This window comes from Ursus maritimus, unplaced genomic scaffold (genome assembly GCF_017311325.1).
Source record: "Ursus maritimus isolate PB19 unplaced genomic scaffold, ASM1731132v1 scaffold_17, whole genome shotgun sequence".
Classification (NCBI taxonomy): domain Eukaryota; kingdom Metazoa; phylum Chordata; class Mammalia; order Carnivora; family Ursidae; genus Ursus; species Ursus maritimus.
The window spans coordinates 55874228-55892103 of NW_024424119.1; the positions used below are offsets into that span (position 1 = coordinate 55874228).

The 17876-nt window shown below is 46.7% G+C and overlaps 1 protein-coding gene across 2 annotated transcripts in view; it reads right to left on the reverse strand.

Annotated features, from left to right (window-relative positions):
- The window catches only part of MED27 (mediator complex subunit 27), a 197084-nt gene extending 179739 nt beyond the window's left edge, over positions 1-17345 (reverse strand). For both annotated transcript variants that reach the window (XM_008698681.2, XM_040632102.1), the window contains exons 1-2: positions 17104-17345; positions 14935-15079 (exon numbers count right to left, since the gene is read on the reverse strand). In XM_008698681.2, coding sequence (XP_008696903.1) covers positions 14935-15079; positions 17104-17306 — 348 coding nt within the window. In that variant the 5' untranslated portion in view covers positions 17307-17345. The remainder of the gene's footprint in view (positions 1-14934; positions 15080-17103) is intronic.
- Positions 17346-17876: the final 531 nt, after the last annotated feature.

A 17876-nucleotide genomic window follows, 5' to 3' on the forward strand; every position in this document is an offset into this window, starting at 1 on the left:
GATAATTAAGCGACTGATTTAACTGGAAGTGTCTTGTTGCTCTGTTTTCTTCTGAGGGGCCTTCCTGGCGACTGGAAATACAATGGTGAACAGGCAGACAAGTCCCAGTCCCCAGCCCGAGCAATCAGGACTTACAGCTCAACAGGAGTCATGCCATGACTTGGGCAACAGTGTGGGCTGCAGAAGTACACAGCAGGGGACCCTGACTTGGGGACTTAAAGACTCTCCCGAGTATGTAACTATAAAGATGTGAAAAAATAAAATGAGAAAGTATGAGCCAAACAAAAAAGAGGGGTGGAGCCCACTTAAACAGGCCGAGTGCAGGGAGGAAGGCAGGCAGGGGAAGTATGGCGTTTCAAGGTGGCCAGGTGCCAGGGCACAGGGGTCAGACTCAGACCGTTACAAACTTCACTATGGAGCATGTCTTAATCCTGAACATAGGAATCATCAACTCATTTTAAGCAGGAGACTTAGGTAATCAAACTTGCATCTTTTAAAGGTCATACTGACACAGTGCGGAGAAAGACAGGAGGTGGTGAGACAGGGAAGCCAGTTAGGGGACCACTGCAAACAACCCGGCCGTAGAAGTCAGCCGGAAGTAGGGTGGAGGCACTCCCTCACCCATTTAGCAACAAACGCTCACTAAGCAAGTATGTGGCTCCGTGCGAAGTGCCAGAGACCACGATGTAAGCGCAGGAGCGGACACGTGAGGGCTCAGTGTGGTGGGTGTGTAGACTCAGTGAAATAACCAGAAGGCAGGGGGTTGCATGGTTCAACTTCGGTTTTCCTTACCCCACCCTGGAGTCCGGCATTCCCAGCTGTCCACCGGACATCAGTTCTCCACGTGTCACCCCTGGCCAGGTTGACCTGTTACCCCCAGAGTGGGAGGAGGAGACGGGCTGTGCGGTGGCTGGGGACTGCCCACCAGCCCACGTCAGGAGCAGGGACTGTCAATGTCCCGTCAGGAACAAAAGCAAACTGGAGGCTTTCGAGAGGCCTTTCCCATTTTGTGACTCATCAGAATAAAAGCAGCTCCCCCGAGACACCCTCTGCTAACCAAAAGCTTTGAAAACCTTCCTCGAAAACAATCCGTGTGCATCACCATGGCACAGAGAAGGCAGTCTCAACAGGAAAAGCAACATTCCCCACAAGACATCCTGCTGGGAAATGACCACATCCCGGGTTTATAAGCAGAGGTCCCCAAGTACAGCATTTTGGCCGAGAATTCCAATGGACCACCAGCAGACTCGTGTGGCTGCGCCGTCTGAGCTACTGGGGAAGTGAATTAAAATCTCAGTGTTTGAGCTCAGCCACGCAATTAAAATTAACACGGACTGCTCTGCTGTAGAGCGGGAAGACAGGAATAGGAGAGGGTTGGCCTCCATAAGCCTGTGTGGTTTCCTTTAACATTTTAAAGGCATTCAGAGCTAGCAACTTTGCTATCCACACCAAGCTTGGAGCTGACCTAGCCCAGCAGGAATGTCTCCGCTGGTGCGAGCTACATGTTTAGGGGTGGAGGGCACGGTGGATGGGAACACACAGTGACCAGAGAGAGGAAAACTAACACCCACTGAGTGCCTACCACATGCCGGCCCTGTGCCTAAGCGCGTTCACCGCCCACCCCCGGCAGAAAAGGGTCTTCAAACTCATTTTGCGGGTGAAGAAGGAGAAACGTGGAGAGGAGCTATAACATACAGAGACTCCTGCAGTGATTTTAACAGGAAAATGGACTTCTACCAAATCACTGAACAAAACTCTTCAACGGTCACTTAATTGCTTTCTGCTCATTAGGAAGGAGTGGAGAATTTGGTCTACCTTGAAACTCAGTGATTCTAATTCTCATCACAGACACCATGGATGATGCAGGATTTGGAATCAATGCATTCAACTCCAGGAAGCATACTGGATTATAAAGTGTGGCTTTAAATGATGAGATGGAGAAATAATTGGACGGAAAAACCACGTGGGCGGTCAGGCAATGACAGAGAGCACAGTGCGTTCAGTGGGCCCGGCCTGACCCTGGGTGAGGTGCCAAAGCCAGTGCATGAGGCCAATGTCACCCATGGACAAAATCGTCCCTCAGGGCTTCCGGTACTTAAATGAAATGTAAACAGACCCGGGTACAAATGCAGGGAGCGAGAGTCACTAATGCACACCACAAAGAACACAAGGAAAGTTCTCTTACAATAGAAACAGACTCACTGGGTCAGGTTTGAGGTCAACAGTCTCAAGGAAGTCGGTGCCCTGAAGTTGACTCAGAGACGGTTCTTCTCCTCTGGACACAAACGTAAGATGCATATCTAGTGTCCTCTTGACATCAGTGAGAATCCCTTAAAGCAAGCGCAGCCTTAGACTGGACCAGGATAAGGACAAACGGGTGACATGCCAAGGGCAAAAAAACCAGAAAACTGTGTATTACTAGCAATAAATTTGCATTTGCATTAAGCATATGACAGAATTAAAATGTACCAAGCTATAAAAACAGGATGATATTTAAGACATCAAGACTCCAAGACACAATTTCCTCTATGTTCAGACACTGTTCTAGATCAGTCACATATGCCAATTAAGCCACCCAGCACACCATGACTTATGTTCCTTTCTGCTGCTAAAGACTGGTAAACTGAGACATATAAGGGCCACCGATTAAGCGACGGGGGGAAGACCACCCTTAATACCATTATTATAAAACCAGGTGCTTTGAGCACTTAGCTCCTCTGATCGAGTTAGAGACTTGGATATAAGCTAAGTCCCAGGGAGACGGGAATTCGTCAGTTTCATTTGATATGTCCAAAACAGTGCCTAGAACATGGTAGGTACTCGATAAGTAGGCACTGAATGGACGGATTTGATACTTCCTAGCAAAGAGCACACCACCCAAAAGCACAGTTTGGGAATTAGTAAGACTGAGCATTTGATAACCAGTCTAACCATTTTGAATGCATGCACTCACTCAAAATCTGTAGATTCCCACCCTTCAAAATCTACCCTGTACAGAGTCATCAGGAGAGAGCCGAGCCTGGAATGCTTAGTGGTGGCAACTACTAACGAGCGATCAATAATCATCAAGGAAGCCACGGTTATTTTGACTGAAAATAACTAGGGTACACTGTAACTCTCCAACCCTAAAACAGCTAGACACACACTAACGGGGAAAAGATAAGAACTGGCACCTCATAAACCCAGCGGAAGGCAATTCCTGTTGAAAAGGGGGGGAAAAGTGGCAATTGGCACCTGTCTTTATGCAGCCATACTTGCAGCCACCCAGGGCAAGGGCAGTAAAGGGCGCGAAGGCAGTCCCGTTGTCTTCATGGCATGCCCAGCAAAGAGGTCACTTAGGTACTAAGATCCCAACTTACCAGATCCGAAGCTTAAACCAGATGAAGGTGCCTGCCTCTCAGAATCTCAGGGTCTGGGGCTGCTTTGTACACGGCGGTCAAGACAGTTCCTCTGAGCCACACCCACAGCCGGGCTGGGCCTGTGCAGCCTCACTCTGCACACGGACTGCAGCTGTCTTTGAATCACACCTGTCCCCATGGTTCCCTTCCAGGTGTCATGTGGATTGACCGCCGCTCCTGCTTCACGGACGGGGTCAGTGGCCGCAAAACCACAGATAAAAGGTAGTATTTTAATGGGCCTTAACAGCAGAAGGAACCTCTCTGGTGCTCTGGACATTCAGCTGACATTCCTTTTCTAAGCTGCCAATACTGTGGGTCCCAATTAGAGGGCTGGCAGGATAGCCTTGGAGACGTCTCCCTCTCTAAAATGAGGGGCAAAGACCTACCAGATCACGGAAGTCCCTCTGAGATCGAACACTTAGTCAAAGGAGGCACAGTCCCTAGAGTTTGTTTGGAAATACGGAGGGAAGGCTCGATTACTAGGTGCCTACGATATGCCAGATGCCAGGTATTCAAAGATGATGCCACAGCCCCAACCTTGCAAAAAAGGGGACAGACCTGGACAGCAAGCGGCTGTGGCACGGTGTGATCAGTGCAGCTGCTGAGAGGCTAGGGGGCAAAAAGAGACAAGATCAGCTCTGCCTGGTTATTCCAGAGGCTTCTCTGAAGCAACACTTTAATCGGGCTGGGGGACGAAGTGGTAGAAAATGCGCTCAAGAAGGTGCCAGGTGCTTCAGACAGGGGTGATGGCAAGCAGCAGGCTGGCAGGGCGGCCATGAAGAAGCCAGAGGTTTCAGAAAGAGCCTCCAATTCACGGGGTCGTGGTAAGTTTGCCAGCGCAACAAAGGGAGGGGGAAACAAAAATTACTGACATGCCAGAACTGACCGGATGAGTAAACCTTCCCCAGGGGAGGTGAGGGTATTCGGGAGTTCTATTCACTTTGTCAAGTCACCAAGGAAAAGCAGAAGGCGGAGCCCAGGGACAAGCCCAGGAGGCTGCAAAGAACTGGAGCCTCCCAAAACAAGTCCGTGACTGCAGCAAAAGCACGCCAAATAAAGGGGAATGCAGGCAGCGGCTCGAAAGCCACAGGCCAGACAGACCCGCAGCCTCCCCTCCATCAGGCACTCCTGGCCCCAGCCCGGAGACTCCTTGGATGGGGTCTGGCAGCCAGGGAATTCAGGGGAAAGCCTCTGGCATTCACTCCCATCCCTCTCCTACCACAAAAACAATCTGAAAAACTCAAACAGAAGCAAATACAAGGGAAAACATATACATAAAGAATCTAAAAAGGAAAAGAGGAAGAGATTTAGAGGCTTCAATTTACCCATTCAAATATGGTTTTATGACACCTTTAGAAATAAATAGTGGCAATAACTACTATTTATTAAATGCCACAATGTATCCTACCCTGAACTAGAAACTGTATACATATTTTCTAGACTCTCAGATCAGCACCAAGATTGGTATCATGCCCACTTACAGCCCGGCAGATGGAGGCTCAAAGTCTAAATCCTAGTACAGGACAAGGCTTAATCTTCAGGAAGCCATAAAAGGCCAGAGTGGGAGAAAAGCAGTAAGAGGTGTTAATACCAGGACTTCATTTGGGTACAACTCAGAAGACTTCCTAGAGTAGGTTAGAAACTCAGCCAAGGGGCGCCTGGGTGGCGCAGTCGTTAAGCGTCTGCCTCCGGCTCAGGGCGTGATCCCGGCGTTCCGGGATCGAGCCCCACATCAGGCTCCTCCACTAGGAGCCTGCTTCTTCCTCTCCCACTCCCCCTGCATGTGTTCCCTCTCTCGCTGGCTGTCTCTCTCTAATAAATAAATAAATAAATCTTTAAAAAAAAAGAAAGAAAGAAACTCAGCCGAGACCAAGATGAGTAAGAGCTTTCCAAAGGAAGAAAGAAGGAAGAATAACACAGGCAAAGGCCCTGAGATGAAAATATCGTGGCCCCAAGAAACAACAATTGTTGGAGAGGATGTGGAGAAAGGGGATCCCTCCTACATTGCTGGTGGCGTTCTGGGATCGAGCCCCACATCAGGCTCCTCTGCTGGGAGTCTGCTTCTTTCTCTCCCACTCCCCCTGCTTGTGTTACCTCTCTAGCTGGCTGTCTCTCTCTCTCTCTGTCAAATAAATAAACAAAATCTTTAAAAAAAAAGAAGATGTGGAGTCTTCACTCGCATATGTGAGTACTCACCCTGTCTACTCTTCGGACCTGTTCTTCTATCTATTACCTAAGACTTTAATTTTAAATGCAAAATAATTGTTTTAAATAGCAAAAAAATTACTTGAAATCTTTACATATTTGTGCATATAAATGTGTTGATCAGATTTAGGGAAAAAAACACAATAAAATATTGCTCAAACAACAGTAGTCTAGATAGAAAGTAGTCTAGTTAGTACATTTCAGTTGGTTGATAGAGTAGACCACCAGGCCTGACTACTGGAGTTCATATCCCAACTCCACCACTAAGGAGACATGTGTCATCTAATACAATATATTTAATTTTGCTGTGCCTCATTTTCTCATTGTGGAAATATTAATAATAACTTCATAAAAGTGTTGTTAAAATTAAACAAATTAATTAGGGTAAAGAGATCTATATGATGTATAGGACATAGAAAATACTTAAAAAATGCTAGCTATTAAATTATCATTTTGTTGTTGTTGCATTGCAAGGATGCAATGCATCCTAAAAGCAATTTTGTAACTAATATCTTTGACACCTTATATTACTAATATCATAGTAAAACAAGGATTTGGGAAGTGGAAGACACAGGAAGATGGTTGAAAATACTTCTGATTTAACTTAAACATGCATATAATTTTAAAATCCATGTGACTTGGTGAAAACTTGATTCTTTTTGCCATCCCTTCTATGACCATCTCCAAACTTTTGTTTCTTGTCTGCTTTTTTCAAGTTTAATTCCATTGCTGAAATAAATCTTTATCTTGCAAAAAAAAAAAAGAAAATATCGTGGCCCCATGGGGATCTGCGATTAATTTTGTAACCAAGAACTGGCAGAGTGGTAAGAAAGGAAGCTGAACATTGAAGTTTTCGTGATGAAATGACCCATCTGGGAATTGCTTTAAGGTACTCGGCTCCCCACCCGCCACTGAAACAAGACTGTACTTACTTTTGTGTATATTTGAAATGTTCCATAATCAAAAGTTTTGGGTTCTTTTTTTCCCATAAGGAAGGGAGGGAGGGAGGACGGGAGCTAGGGAAGTAAGCTGATGCCAGATCATGAAGTCCTATACCCGGACTGTTGATGGTAAACGGGTAACATGCCAGGCTCTGAGCTAAACACACGACAGCAGGATTCATGTACTCCTACAGCTGCCCTAGGAGGCAGGACTGTGTGTGCCGTTTACAGATCAGGAAACTGAGGCTAAGGAATCTGCCCAAAGGGCTGTCTGCTTCTGGACTCAGGCCCCTCAGCATGATGACTAGAATGCCTCCAAATGCCAGCTGGGGAGTTGGCACTAATCCTGAGAGAGATGGAAGAAACCGCTGAGAAGCAACCAATCAGATGTCTACATTCTCAAGATCCCCGGGGAGCTGTAGAGAGGAAAATAGATTCAAAGGGGTAGGAATGGGCAGGAAATCAGCGGGGAGGCTGCAGCATCGTCCCAAGCAATCATGGGGGCCTGGGCTCAGGCAAGAGCAGTCAAATGGGGAGGAGAGTAAGAGGTTTTCAAGAGGTAGAATCAACACATCTTGGTCGGCAGGTGTGAGGGTCCGGGCACCTGGCTGGGGCCCAGCACAAGTTGCAGGCTGGGGGGAGGGCAGGATTTTAGTTCTGGACTCCAATCTCACAGGCCCGAGTCTCCGAGTACAGATGCCTGGCAGGCACTTTGCTACGTGGGTCTGATCTCAGGAGAGAGATCTAGGCTGGCGATGGAGTGAGGTGGCATCGGTGTGTGGCTGCCATGTGAAGCCACAAGAAAGAGGAGGCGGCCCAGAGAAGGCTCGTACAACGGAAGAGAAGCCTAATTATCTAGTGGCTTTGCCCCCCGGCTCACACTACCACGAAGAAGGGCAGACAAGAGAACGGGGAGGCATAACATCAGATTCTTTCTGTACTTGTAATGATACGCTTTCGTCCCACCATCTATGTGCACCTCGCCGTGAAGAAAAATGATATGGGACAATTTCCTTTCTACTAAACATTCCTGGAAGAGAAGAGAAAGTGCCCTTTTCAGGCTCTGGTTACAATCCACAGAAAGCTTTGGACAAACCACACCAACCTAATCAGCCCAGAAAAGGCTCATGTAAGCCAGCCAAGAAGGGAATCAAGATGAGTCCCCCACAGACAGAGTGACTCCTGGGGGCAGGCGTGACACACATCCAGCAGCCTCTGCGGCCTCCCAGAGCAGCTTCTAGAGAGAGTTCCTGTTCCTTTAGAGAAAAAAAAAATGAGAGAATCACAAATCTGATTCCAGGCAACAATAAAGTGGCAATTTTCAGAAACCACAACTAGTAAGCAGAACATAAAGATGTGGAATTAGGCCAAAGCCTCGGGATAGAAACCGTTTAGAATTACAGGGGCATCACTTGATTTTCATTAATATTTACGCTTGGTGTGTTACAAGAGGCCACTGCTGTCTGGAGAACCTCTGGAAGGTAATTTTCCACTCAAGTCCTCCAGGCTGCTGCTCTGTTCTGGCGTAGCCTGAGATGCATACACAATAGCCGGGCTTGAGAACCCGCACTGGACAAGAACTGCTCTTTCCCACTCCCCAGGTTGTGCTTTCATTTCCAAAACCACAGAAATGCACAAGCAATGCCACTGACTCTCCAAGCTAAAGCTGAAAGGGACCCGAGAGATCATCCCACCCAAGTCTTCATTCTACCGGTGAGGAAGCTAGAACCCAGAAGAGAAAAGCCACTGGCATAAAGTCACCCAGCGGGTCACACAGCGAGCGAGCCAGTGGACAGCCAGAACTAAATACTGGCCTCTCAAAACCTCCGTCCCATGCTGCCGCAACTGCATGCTGCCTTTCGAACGCTTTACCAAAACTATGAAAAGGAGTAGGACTAGCCAACCCCAGTGCATGCCCACTACACACTGGGCACTGTTCTAGGTCCTTAGGGGGTGGGAGGGAGAGCATAAATAAATCCATCAATCCTCACGGCAGCCCCAACATAGAAGCTGTTATGAACCACTCTGACTGATGAGGAGGCCAAGACAGAGACAAGTTCTGTAACTTGCCCCAAATCATAAAGCTGAGAGAGGGGGCTGGGGATTCAAACCCAAGAAGAGTCTAACCCCAGAGCCCGGCTAGTAACGAGCACCCAACTGACAAAATAGATAGAATCCAAATGTTTCTTTTTATACCGGCCTTTGCATGCAAGCATTTTCCTAAAGAAACAACACAAGAAATCCCTGACTAGGCCAAAAGAGTTTTCCCACCAGGTAAGAGGACTGCAGACCAATGTGAATGCTGAGCTCTGGGAGCACGGCCTTACTGAGTACCCCCATGAGAAAACTCCTCCCCACTTTGCACAAATGGGTTGCCCCGAGCAATATACCACCCTTCTCAACCCCTTCTCTGCAGTCCCCTCACTCCTCCTTGTGGTTTCTGCCCAGGACCCTCACCCTGCTTTTGCTGCCCCTCAACTCCCACGTGCCAACCTATCCTGTCCAAAACCCCGGGCTCCACACCAAGAGGTTAGCTACCCTCCTCCCAATCCCTCACCCAAGCTCCAGCTTCTGTGACGGAAGACACCCCCTCCCACTAGTTCATATTAATATGTGAACTACTGATACCTACACTCAGGCTTCCACAGGGCAGAAAGGTGCTGACCACCTAAAAGAATCTCTGATTTGTAGAATTCCAGAAGGATATACCAAAATCAAGTCTGGGAAGCTGTGCGATAGAGCAGAAATCCCTGAGAGACAGGCCAGCGCTGCCCTCGTCACTGTGTTAAACTAAGACCAGCCGCTAGAGACCATTCACTCCGTGCCAGGAAGTGCTTCACGTGTATCACGCCTCATTTAGCCTCATGACAGCCTTCTGAGGTGGGTACAATGATCGTCCCCATTTTAGTGAAGAAAAAAACAGGCCCATAGAGGTGAGCCTCCCAGCTGTCAGAGAGCAGAGCTGGGTCCAGCTCCGGAGCCCACGCTCCTAACTGCTGAGCAATACTGTCACTCCGTAAATAGATACACACATACACCATTACCCTGCCTGGGAACTGTAACTACCATTTACCGGCCACTCGCTGTAGGTGAGGTATCGCAAGGCATTTCGCGTGCACTGCTTCATGTTGTCTTCAACACTACGATACAAATACTAGTGTCATCCCCATTTCACAGAAGAGGAAACTGAGGTCTTAAAAGAGTTTCTTTCTCACCTGCTCAAGGCACAGAGTACGTGCAGCACTGAATCAGAATTCAGGCAGCCTAACTCCAGAACTTACATGGAAGCCCAGACATTTCTCACTACCCTCTCCTCTACTTCTGATTCCAACAGAACCTAAAAAGCCAGGAGATTGGTTTTGTTTTGCTATCTCTTTCTGTTTGTGTTACTCTTTGTTCTTTTCATAATGGCTCCCACAGTATCAAGGTCTGGGGGTAGAGAGGGAGGAGAAGGGCATAGGGTTCAAGGCTAACCAGGGCACAAGCCCCTAGAGTCAAAATCACTGCAGAAGAAAGCCCATTCTGAATGACCAGGGGCTGTGAAGGTTAGATGTTGGTGAAAGAACAGTCCTAAAAATGGCACCTTTGCTACCAATAATCCCAAACCAGGCCTGGTCCTAGGTCATGATGACTAAGGTTTGGGGGGCATTTAAGTGATTGTCTCTCCTCGTTATTTGCTTAATGAATCTGTAGTCCCCAAATGTGTATCAGAGAGAGGAACAAGGCAGGGTGGGCCTGGTGGGAAAGAAAACGCTGGGAACAGGAATCAGAGACTGACAATACAGAGAGGGATAACCCCTGAGAGGCTGATGGGGTTGACTCTCCTCTTCCCGGTTTTCTCAGTACGGCCAAAACGACAGCTGCCACACAGCACCTGACACCAGGTGCCGTAGCTCAAATTAGCCTGACTCAGTCGACTCCAGAAGGCTTCTATCAAGTCCCATCCCCTCTAAGCACGGGCTGTCAACCAGGCTCTCTTAGAAAGGGCACATGGGTGATAAGCGTCATAGATAAAACTGCTAACCTCAGCCCTCAAGAAGCTTATCATCAGTTCACCAACTGACCTCACCCCGTCCTTCCAAATTACCCTTCTGGAATGCAGCCCTCGTCTCCATCACAGGATCTCAGAACTGTCTCTCATCTCCAAAGAGCGCAACTGTACTTCTCAGTAATGGCCAAAAATGGAAATGTCCTTATCGTACTTCACTAAAAACAAAGGCAAGCAAACCATAAAAGGGGTTGTAAATTAAAAATTCAACAGAAAAAGCTTTTATTTATTCTTTCATTCATTCAGTGATTTTAACAGAATACCGATGGCGTACCAGGCGCCTTGCTAGGTGCTGGGGACTCCCAGCAGGGAACAAGACAGACATAGCACCTCTCCTCAGGGACGTAAAAGAGGACAGGGTCCCTAAAGGAAAAGGCTCCATTTCAAACAACCTCACCCCTGTTAGCTCCAAGACGCAGAAGCATAAGGAGCACCTTCGAGGATAGATCTGAGCGAGATGAATGTCACGGTAACTTAAGGCCATTAAACTAAATTATGGGAAGAACAGTTAGGGAGGTGGACTGGAGGGAATGCCTTCACACTTGCCAACTGAATGTTCTCGGAATAGAAAGCAGCTCTTTTTCTAATAAAACTGAAAAATTAAACATGTAAAAACAAACCAGAGGCAGAAGCGGCACCTTCCTCTGGGCCCATTTCCCAGCCCCCGAAGAAAGGGACACTTTGGGGTCTTCTCTGATTCAGAGGTCACCTGGGAAAGGCTGCACAAGCAGCCTCTACCACAAACAAGTGAAAAAGTCAGAAATGAAAGTCGAAGTCAGAATAAGAGCCTGGTGACAGGACACTGGAAACCTACAGGAAGGGATCTTCAGAATAAATTCAGTCTAGCCCTCAGCACACCGGAACATAAGAAGCCATAGAAGGTCCGCACGGACTGTCTCACAGCAAGGACAGCGTTGATGCCAATTGTTTCTGCCCTCGTCAAGAGAGCTTGTCATCCCTCTACAGAACAATTATCTGTAGGTGCGTAGCAGTTAAAAGCTAAATTCTTCCCCCAATTCAGCATGGAGAAAGTGCTGCTCACAGCAATTTGGCATCACTTCATTAGATTAGATTAATTTTTAAATGTGTTATCCTAACAATTATGCCAACTACCATGTAATTAATATTCCGACTGACTTTACAAAAATTACAAAATCCCCTAAAGAAAATAATTAGTCATTAAGCATGAACGAGATTTTTCTATGGCCAATAGCACATAAAACAGAAAGTTCATCACATAATGGGTGGTATCAAAGCCTTTCCCACACTTCCTTCAATTCTTAGCCAACAGTGCGTAAAGCTGACATTGGCAAGTTACCCCAAACTTCACTTAACATATTAATGCACTTACTGGTTTAAACTCTTTGAGGGTAAAATGATGAATGATGAAAGCTTTAGCAATTAAAAAGCTCTTTTCATTTGTAGGAGAGGCAAAATAAACACATATAATTGCTTGTTGCTTCCATATCCCCAGCTGGAAATTAGAATACTGGCTTATTTCTTGGGGCTACTTCTTGAGTTTATTAAAGAAATGTACATAAGGCATCCTCACCATTGTTTCCCTCTTTCCTTTCAAGGTTTTTATGTATTCTTGTAATCGACCTTAAATCCCTTCTAGAGTAAGATAGGGTATAAATAAGTCATAGTCAAACAGGACATTATCTATCATAATGGAAATAAAAAACATGTTTTCCCTGCAGCCCATCTTTGAGTAATTGGCAGGGGCCGCCTAAGCCCAGAACAGAGCTGTGAGCCCCTGCATGACCTCAGCAGGAAGGAATGCAGAGGGTGATTAGTGGTGTCTGTCCTGGACAAGAGCAATAGTTTGGGGACCCACGTACCACACATTTGTCATCTCCATTTTTCAATAAACCATTACAAATTAGCAAAATGCATACAGATTCATGAATAAAAGATAACATAGGAATTGCTTCTAGGATGAATGTGGAAGGGGAAGAATGTTTTCTATAGTCGAAAACCTTAAGCCAAAATGGATCAAAGCATCAAGTTTAGAGGGAAAAACACTGACCTAAGTCAGGAAATGCAAATTCTAGTCTAGCTGTGAAGCCGTGGGCAGCTCAGTTCACTGGGCCTCAGTCTGCGCAGCTATAAAGTAAGGGCTAAACTAAACATCTCTTAATCGTTCTCTTTGTTTCTACGGATGAATGGTACAAGCAGCTCCCAATCCCCCCTCTGCTGGGGCACTAGGGAGCTGATGAACGGGCAGCTACCATGCAGAAGCTCACCAGGCCAGGGACTTGATTTAAATCTTCCCACCCTGGCGCGGAGCTTTCACACTGCTCTTACAGGATTTCCAAACTACTTTAATCTGTAGCATCTCCAGGACAAGAAGTTCCATAGAACATAGTATTTCTTTTCCTTAATGCAACCTCTTTTTCACCTTGGAGCAAGGGTAAGAGTCAGGAGCAGGGACTTTTACTTTAATATGCTAACTATTAAATTCAGTGAACAATTAAAGTACCTTCATTCAACCTGAAACCAGTCACTTCCACTAGGAGTCCCAGTCACTTGCAGTTTCTCAATTGGCCCAAGTCTTCCTTCCACTGAAAAGTCTCCATAGCTCTAGGCTATTCCAAAAACAACATCACCCATGTGATACACCAACACAGTTCTCTGTCCAAACACCAAAAAGCAAGACTTTCTACCAGGAGTCCAACCAGAAGTAAGTCGCACCATGCACCACCTACTGATCAGATCCCACCAATTCCTAGATAAACTCATATAAGGATGACCAACAGTGTCCCTGGGAAAACAAGGAGGCTCAGATAGGACAGCCTGATAGGGCAGTGTTGTCTGCATCGGGCTGGACAAGCCTCATGTCTTGCTGTGGCGATGAAATAATTTTTATCTGCCTGCATCCCCACCTTTTGGGAACTGCCTCTCCAACTCCAAGGAGCCCCACTTCCTGTGCTTCGGGTGACCTGCCCCAGCCAATCAGAGAATCCCAGCCCTGGATTTAATGAACTGTTTAGATAGGGAGCACCTACCACGCAGGGCTAAAATCCTTTTTCAGGGTCTGGCATGATACCAGGAGATCACCTGGTATAAGAACCATGCAAATCTACAACTGCCAAGCCAACTTTTCCACCACTTATAGACATCAGGCCAACAGAGGAAAGCAGACCTCAGAGAACAAGAGTGACAGACCCCCACGCCAGCTGGGCACCCTCATCCTCAAGACCAAACTGGGTTTCTGTCCACGGCAGCCCAGAGTCTGGGGGACAATCCTTACAGGCTACATGTTTGTATCAGAGATTCAATCATTTCTCCCTGGATCTCAAACTTACCTTCCAGGGTTCCACTTCAAACCAAAGTATACTAAATTCTGAGAAACTCAAAGAAAAAAATCTGTACACCAGAAAAACTCTCAGGGCTCATCTCTCATCCAAAACGGGGGGGGGGGGGGGGAGGACCACAGCAAAGAGGGAAAAGATGATGGATAACTGGAGGGGCAGAGCAGTTCACAACCAATAACTGTGAGAACAATGGTCTCCAGAGAGGTAGCACAGTCTAATGAAAAAAGCTTCCCAAATCATTCCAAACATATATTGTAGTTCTTTATCAGCAGGGGGAAAAAATACACAAGAACCCACAGCACCCAAACAAAAGGAGCCTGTCAGTAAACAAACTAACTGTTTTCAGGCTTATGAGCCTAACTGTTACCGTTATTTTTAGATTACAGTTTAGTTTTCCTATTACAGCTGTCCCGGGGTCTATGCCACAGGCCTGCTTGCTGAAGGAACCCATGAATAGCAGATTCCATGGAGCACATTTAGAACAAACTGCCCCAGATGTAGTTAGAGAGTAGAGAGTAATCAAACAGTACTCTCCTGATGGTCCTCCAGGGAGGACAGGGGAAGACAGTACAAGCAACATAAACTGTGAGTGGTTGAACATTTAGACCTCCAGGCCTTAACCTTCTGGGGTCATGGACTCCTCCGAATCTGATGAAAGCTAGGAAGTCTTCCCCAGGAAAAAAAAATGCACATAACAGAACATTTTACATATGATTTCAAGGGGTTCATAAAAGCTGCTCCCCATACCCGGTTTCCAGGTTAAATACACCTGATTTAGGACTTTTTTAAGAAAATTAATTACCTGAGCATCATGACTAATCCTCAAAGACTTCAAAGGACTACGAAATAGCTCTTAGAAAAATTACAAAACTTCCAACTCTGTAATCCCATCAAGAACAAAATCTGAATTTTGAATCAAGAACAAAAAAAAGAAATAAAAACCCACCCTCACCTTCCACATTTATGAAATGTTTAGAAAACTTGCTTTTTCTATATCAGCTCCATTTCTGACATGCCTCCCTTACCTTGTTTGACCATTTATATGCTTGAAGGAGTTGACTATAGAGAGGAGTTTTGTCCTGCACAGGATCCAGGCTTAACAGCCCACTGTTATGGAGAGGATGGTTCTCAGATGGCTTGCCTACCAAATTGCTCAGACGTTCCAGCTCACTGAAAAATAAATAGATAAAGCAAATAAACCTGAGTCCACCAAAACTCCAGGTTTTAGCCAACCACACTTGTCAAAGGTTGTTCTTCAAACTGTCCATCAGAAGTCTCTTAAGAAGAAATACTTTGAAAGGTTAAGATCACGGACAATCAAGAAAACCCTTAAAAGTAGGAGCTTATCTTATTTTAAAACTGAGTTCTCTGGTGCCATTCTTAAGGAGGAAAAAGTTAAGAGCATTGGAACCAGTAAGACTCCTAAAGTCAGGATTTAACCATTCAAATTATTCTTGGGGTAGGAGGGCGACTTTCTGGAATTCTGAAATGTGGTATTAACACTGCTTCTCTCTAAGAGTTTTCAGACCCACATACAGATCATTACATTTGGCAGAACAGCAAGTACCTGAATAGATGATGATTACTTATCATTCACATAGGGATAGACTAGTACATGGTACTTCACAGATGGTAAAACTTAACAAAACAAAGAAGAGATAAAATAAACAAATGGAATGGGAAGACACCACCGAGGGGGCTGTGTCAAACAAACATACTTCAGTCTAGCAGGAAAACTCTAGAGAAGCTTGGGAAAGTGAGCCAACAGCAAAAGCACATTCCAGAAGCATGTTCTGTGAGGCCAGTCTCAAACTGTCATCAAAAGACTCTCTAGGAACAGCTTCTCATGCCACACTCATTTTGGAATCTTCAGCCACTTCTTCTTGGCACTACTGCATAAAGATGTAAAAAGGCGACAGGATAATATAAACTTTCTAGAATGGTGGAGGGTTATAAGATCCTGAATATTACCAAAGGGAGGAAACGGAAGAGAGCAAAGAACAGCCAGTGCATCCCCTCATGCAGGGAAAAGTATTAACTGGCACTGCACCAGAGAACAGCAAGTGGATGTGGGAGTTGAGGAGGGGTGTGTGATTTCCTGGCCTTCCACCAAAAAAGAATGGCAACTACTTAGGGGAAAAAATCAAAAAAGGCACCACCCATCATTTGGTCACCACCTCCTCCTCCATTCTACCTCCTCCTTCCATCTGGTTACTAAGGAGACCAAGTTGGGGGGGGGGGGAATCCATCCATTCCAGAAATTACAGGATGACTATCTTACCAAATGCCTTTCCCTGCTGAGGTCAGTTCTGAGAGGTAAAAGGCAAAAATCCTGGAATTCCAACCTCCCTGAGAAGGGCTGACTCTCTCAAGGAAGGGAAGACAAGTGCAGAACCTAACCAATTAAAAAGTTCCTACTACCTGCTGGGCATTTCACAAACATTCTCTCACTTATTTCTCACACGCCACTTAGAAAGTAGAAGTAAAGAAGGTGACTTGTAAGAAAGAGAAAGAAATATACAATCCTTAACCCTAAAGGACTGCAAATTAATATTGGGGGGGGGGGGCTGCTAAACGTAAGTGATTAAGCTGGTTAAGCCTGAGATTAGGTCTCCCTAGAGGAAGAAACTGAACAGGAGCAGAGTGGGAGTGAAGTTCTGATCAGGTAAGGTTTTAGAGGGGGCAGGGGAGAGGGAAAGATCAAGTCCTGTTTTATCGTGTTTGGGGTTGGAGTAGTGTGGAACTGCTGAATTCCAGGTTCAGGAGCGAGGAATTGGTGCCAAAGAGACCAAGTGCACGTGGGTTTGGGGCAGCGCTGAGCTGGTCCTGTTTGGTACTATTTGATCAGACACGGTGGGGCACAGAGGGCCTACAGGTGAGAAACCTGCCGAGCAGAGATGAGAAGTGGAAGTTCACGGGAAGAGCACGTCTCCTCGTCAGGAATGGAACGACCCCATGGGAGGTCCAGGGCGGCGGGAGACAACCAGGACGAGGAGGCCAAGTGAAGGGAGACGAGAAAGCGGGGGTGGGAAACGAGGTGTCCCTGAGGAACAGGCATGGGCTTGGAGGGGAGGGAAAGAGAGCAAGCGAGCAAGGAACTGAGAGCAGCCCCTGGCTAGGAAGACTCGCGCGGGGTCGGGACAGGGTGGGCGCCGGGCGAGTCCCCGACGCCGGCCCCTTCAGCCGGTACCTACTTGAGGTCCCGGTTGACCGAATGCAAGTTGTCCTGGAAGTGCGCAATGAAGGCCTTCTCTCGGCCCTCCAGCGTCTCCTTGTTCCGCATGCCATCCTTCAGGCAGTCGAACACCCTGCTCACGCTGGAGCGCAGCGCCTGGATGGCACTAATGGCCTGAGCAAAGGCCTCCAGGTTCACTCCGACACTTAGCACGTCCGCCATGTTGCCGCCACCACAGCAGGCTCTCCAAAGCCGGCTTCGCTCGCTAAAGGCCGCGCTCACTGATGACGCAGGCCCCCGAAGGCCTCTGGGAAATGTAGTTCTCGCGGGGACGGGCTGCCCAGGGGATCAGTGCAGACGCTGTGCGAAAGAGGGTATCCACTCAGCTAAACCAATGAATAAGCGGGCGGAAAAGCGATCGCCTAGATTTGGGGAAGTCAGGCTGCACTCTCGGCTTCCTTAATGGTGACAAGGAACTACAGAAAGTTCCCGCGTTTCCCCAATCTTGAGCTCTTGGAAATCTAGAGAAAAGAATCGTTCAGAGCAGAAAAGTGTCCATGGAGCAAAGGATGATAAGCATTGGATAAAATGAGTCCATATTGTTAAATAAATGAGGGGGAAAGAAAATTTCTTCCCTACAGTAGAATGACAACTGATAGAAGTAGAAGAAATGATAGGGGGAAATTACCAGCTGGCAACATCAGAATAATAATTGATTCAGGTAGGAATCAAGGAATGCTAAAACCTGGTGGGTGAAAGCGTGAGAAGTAACTGGATATTTGCATAGTCTCC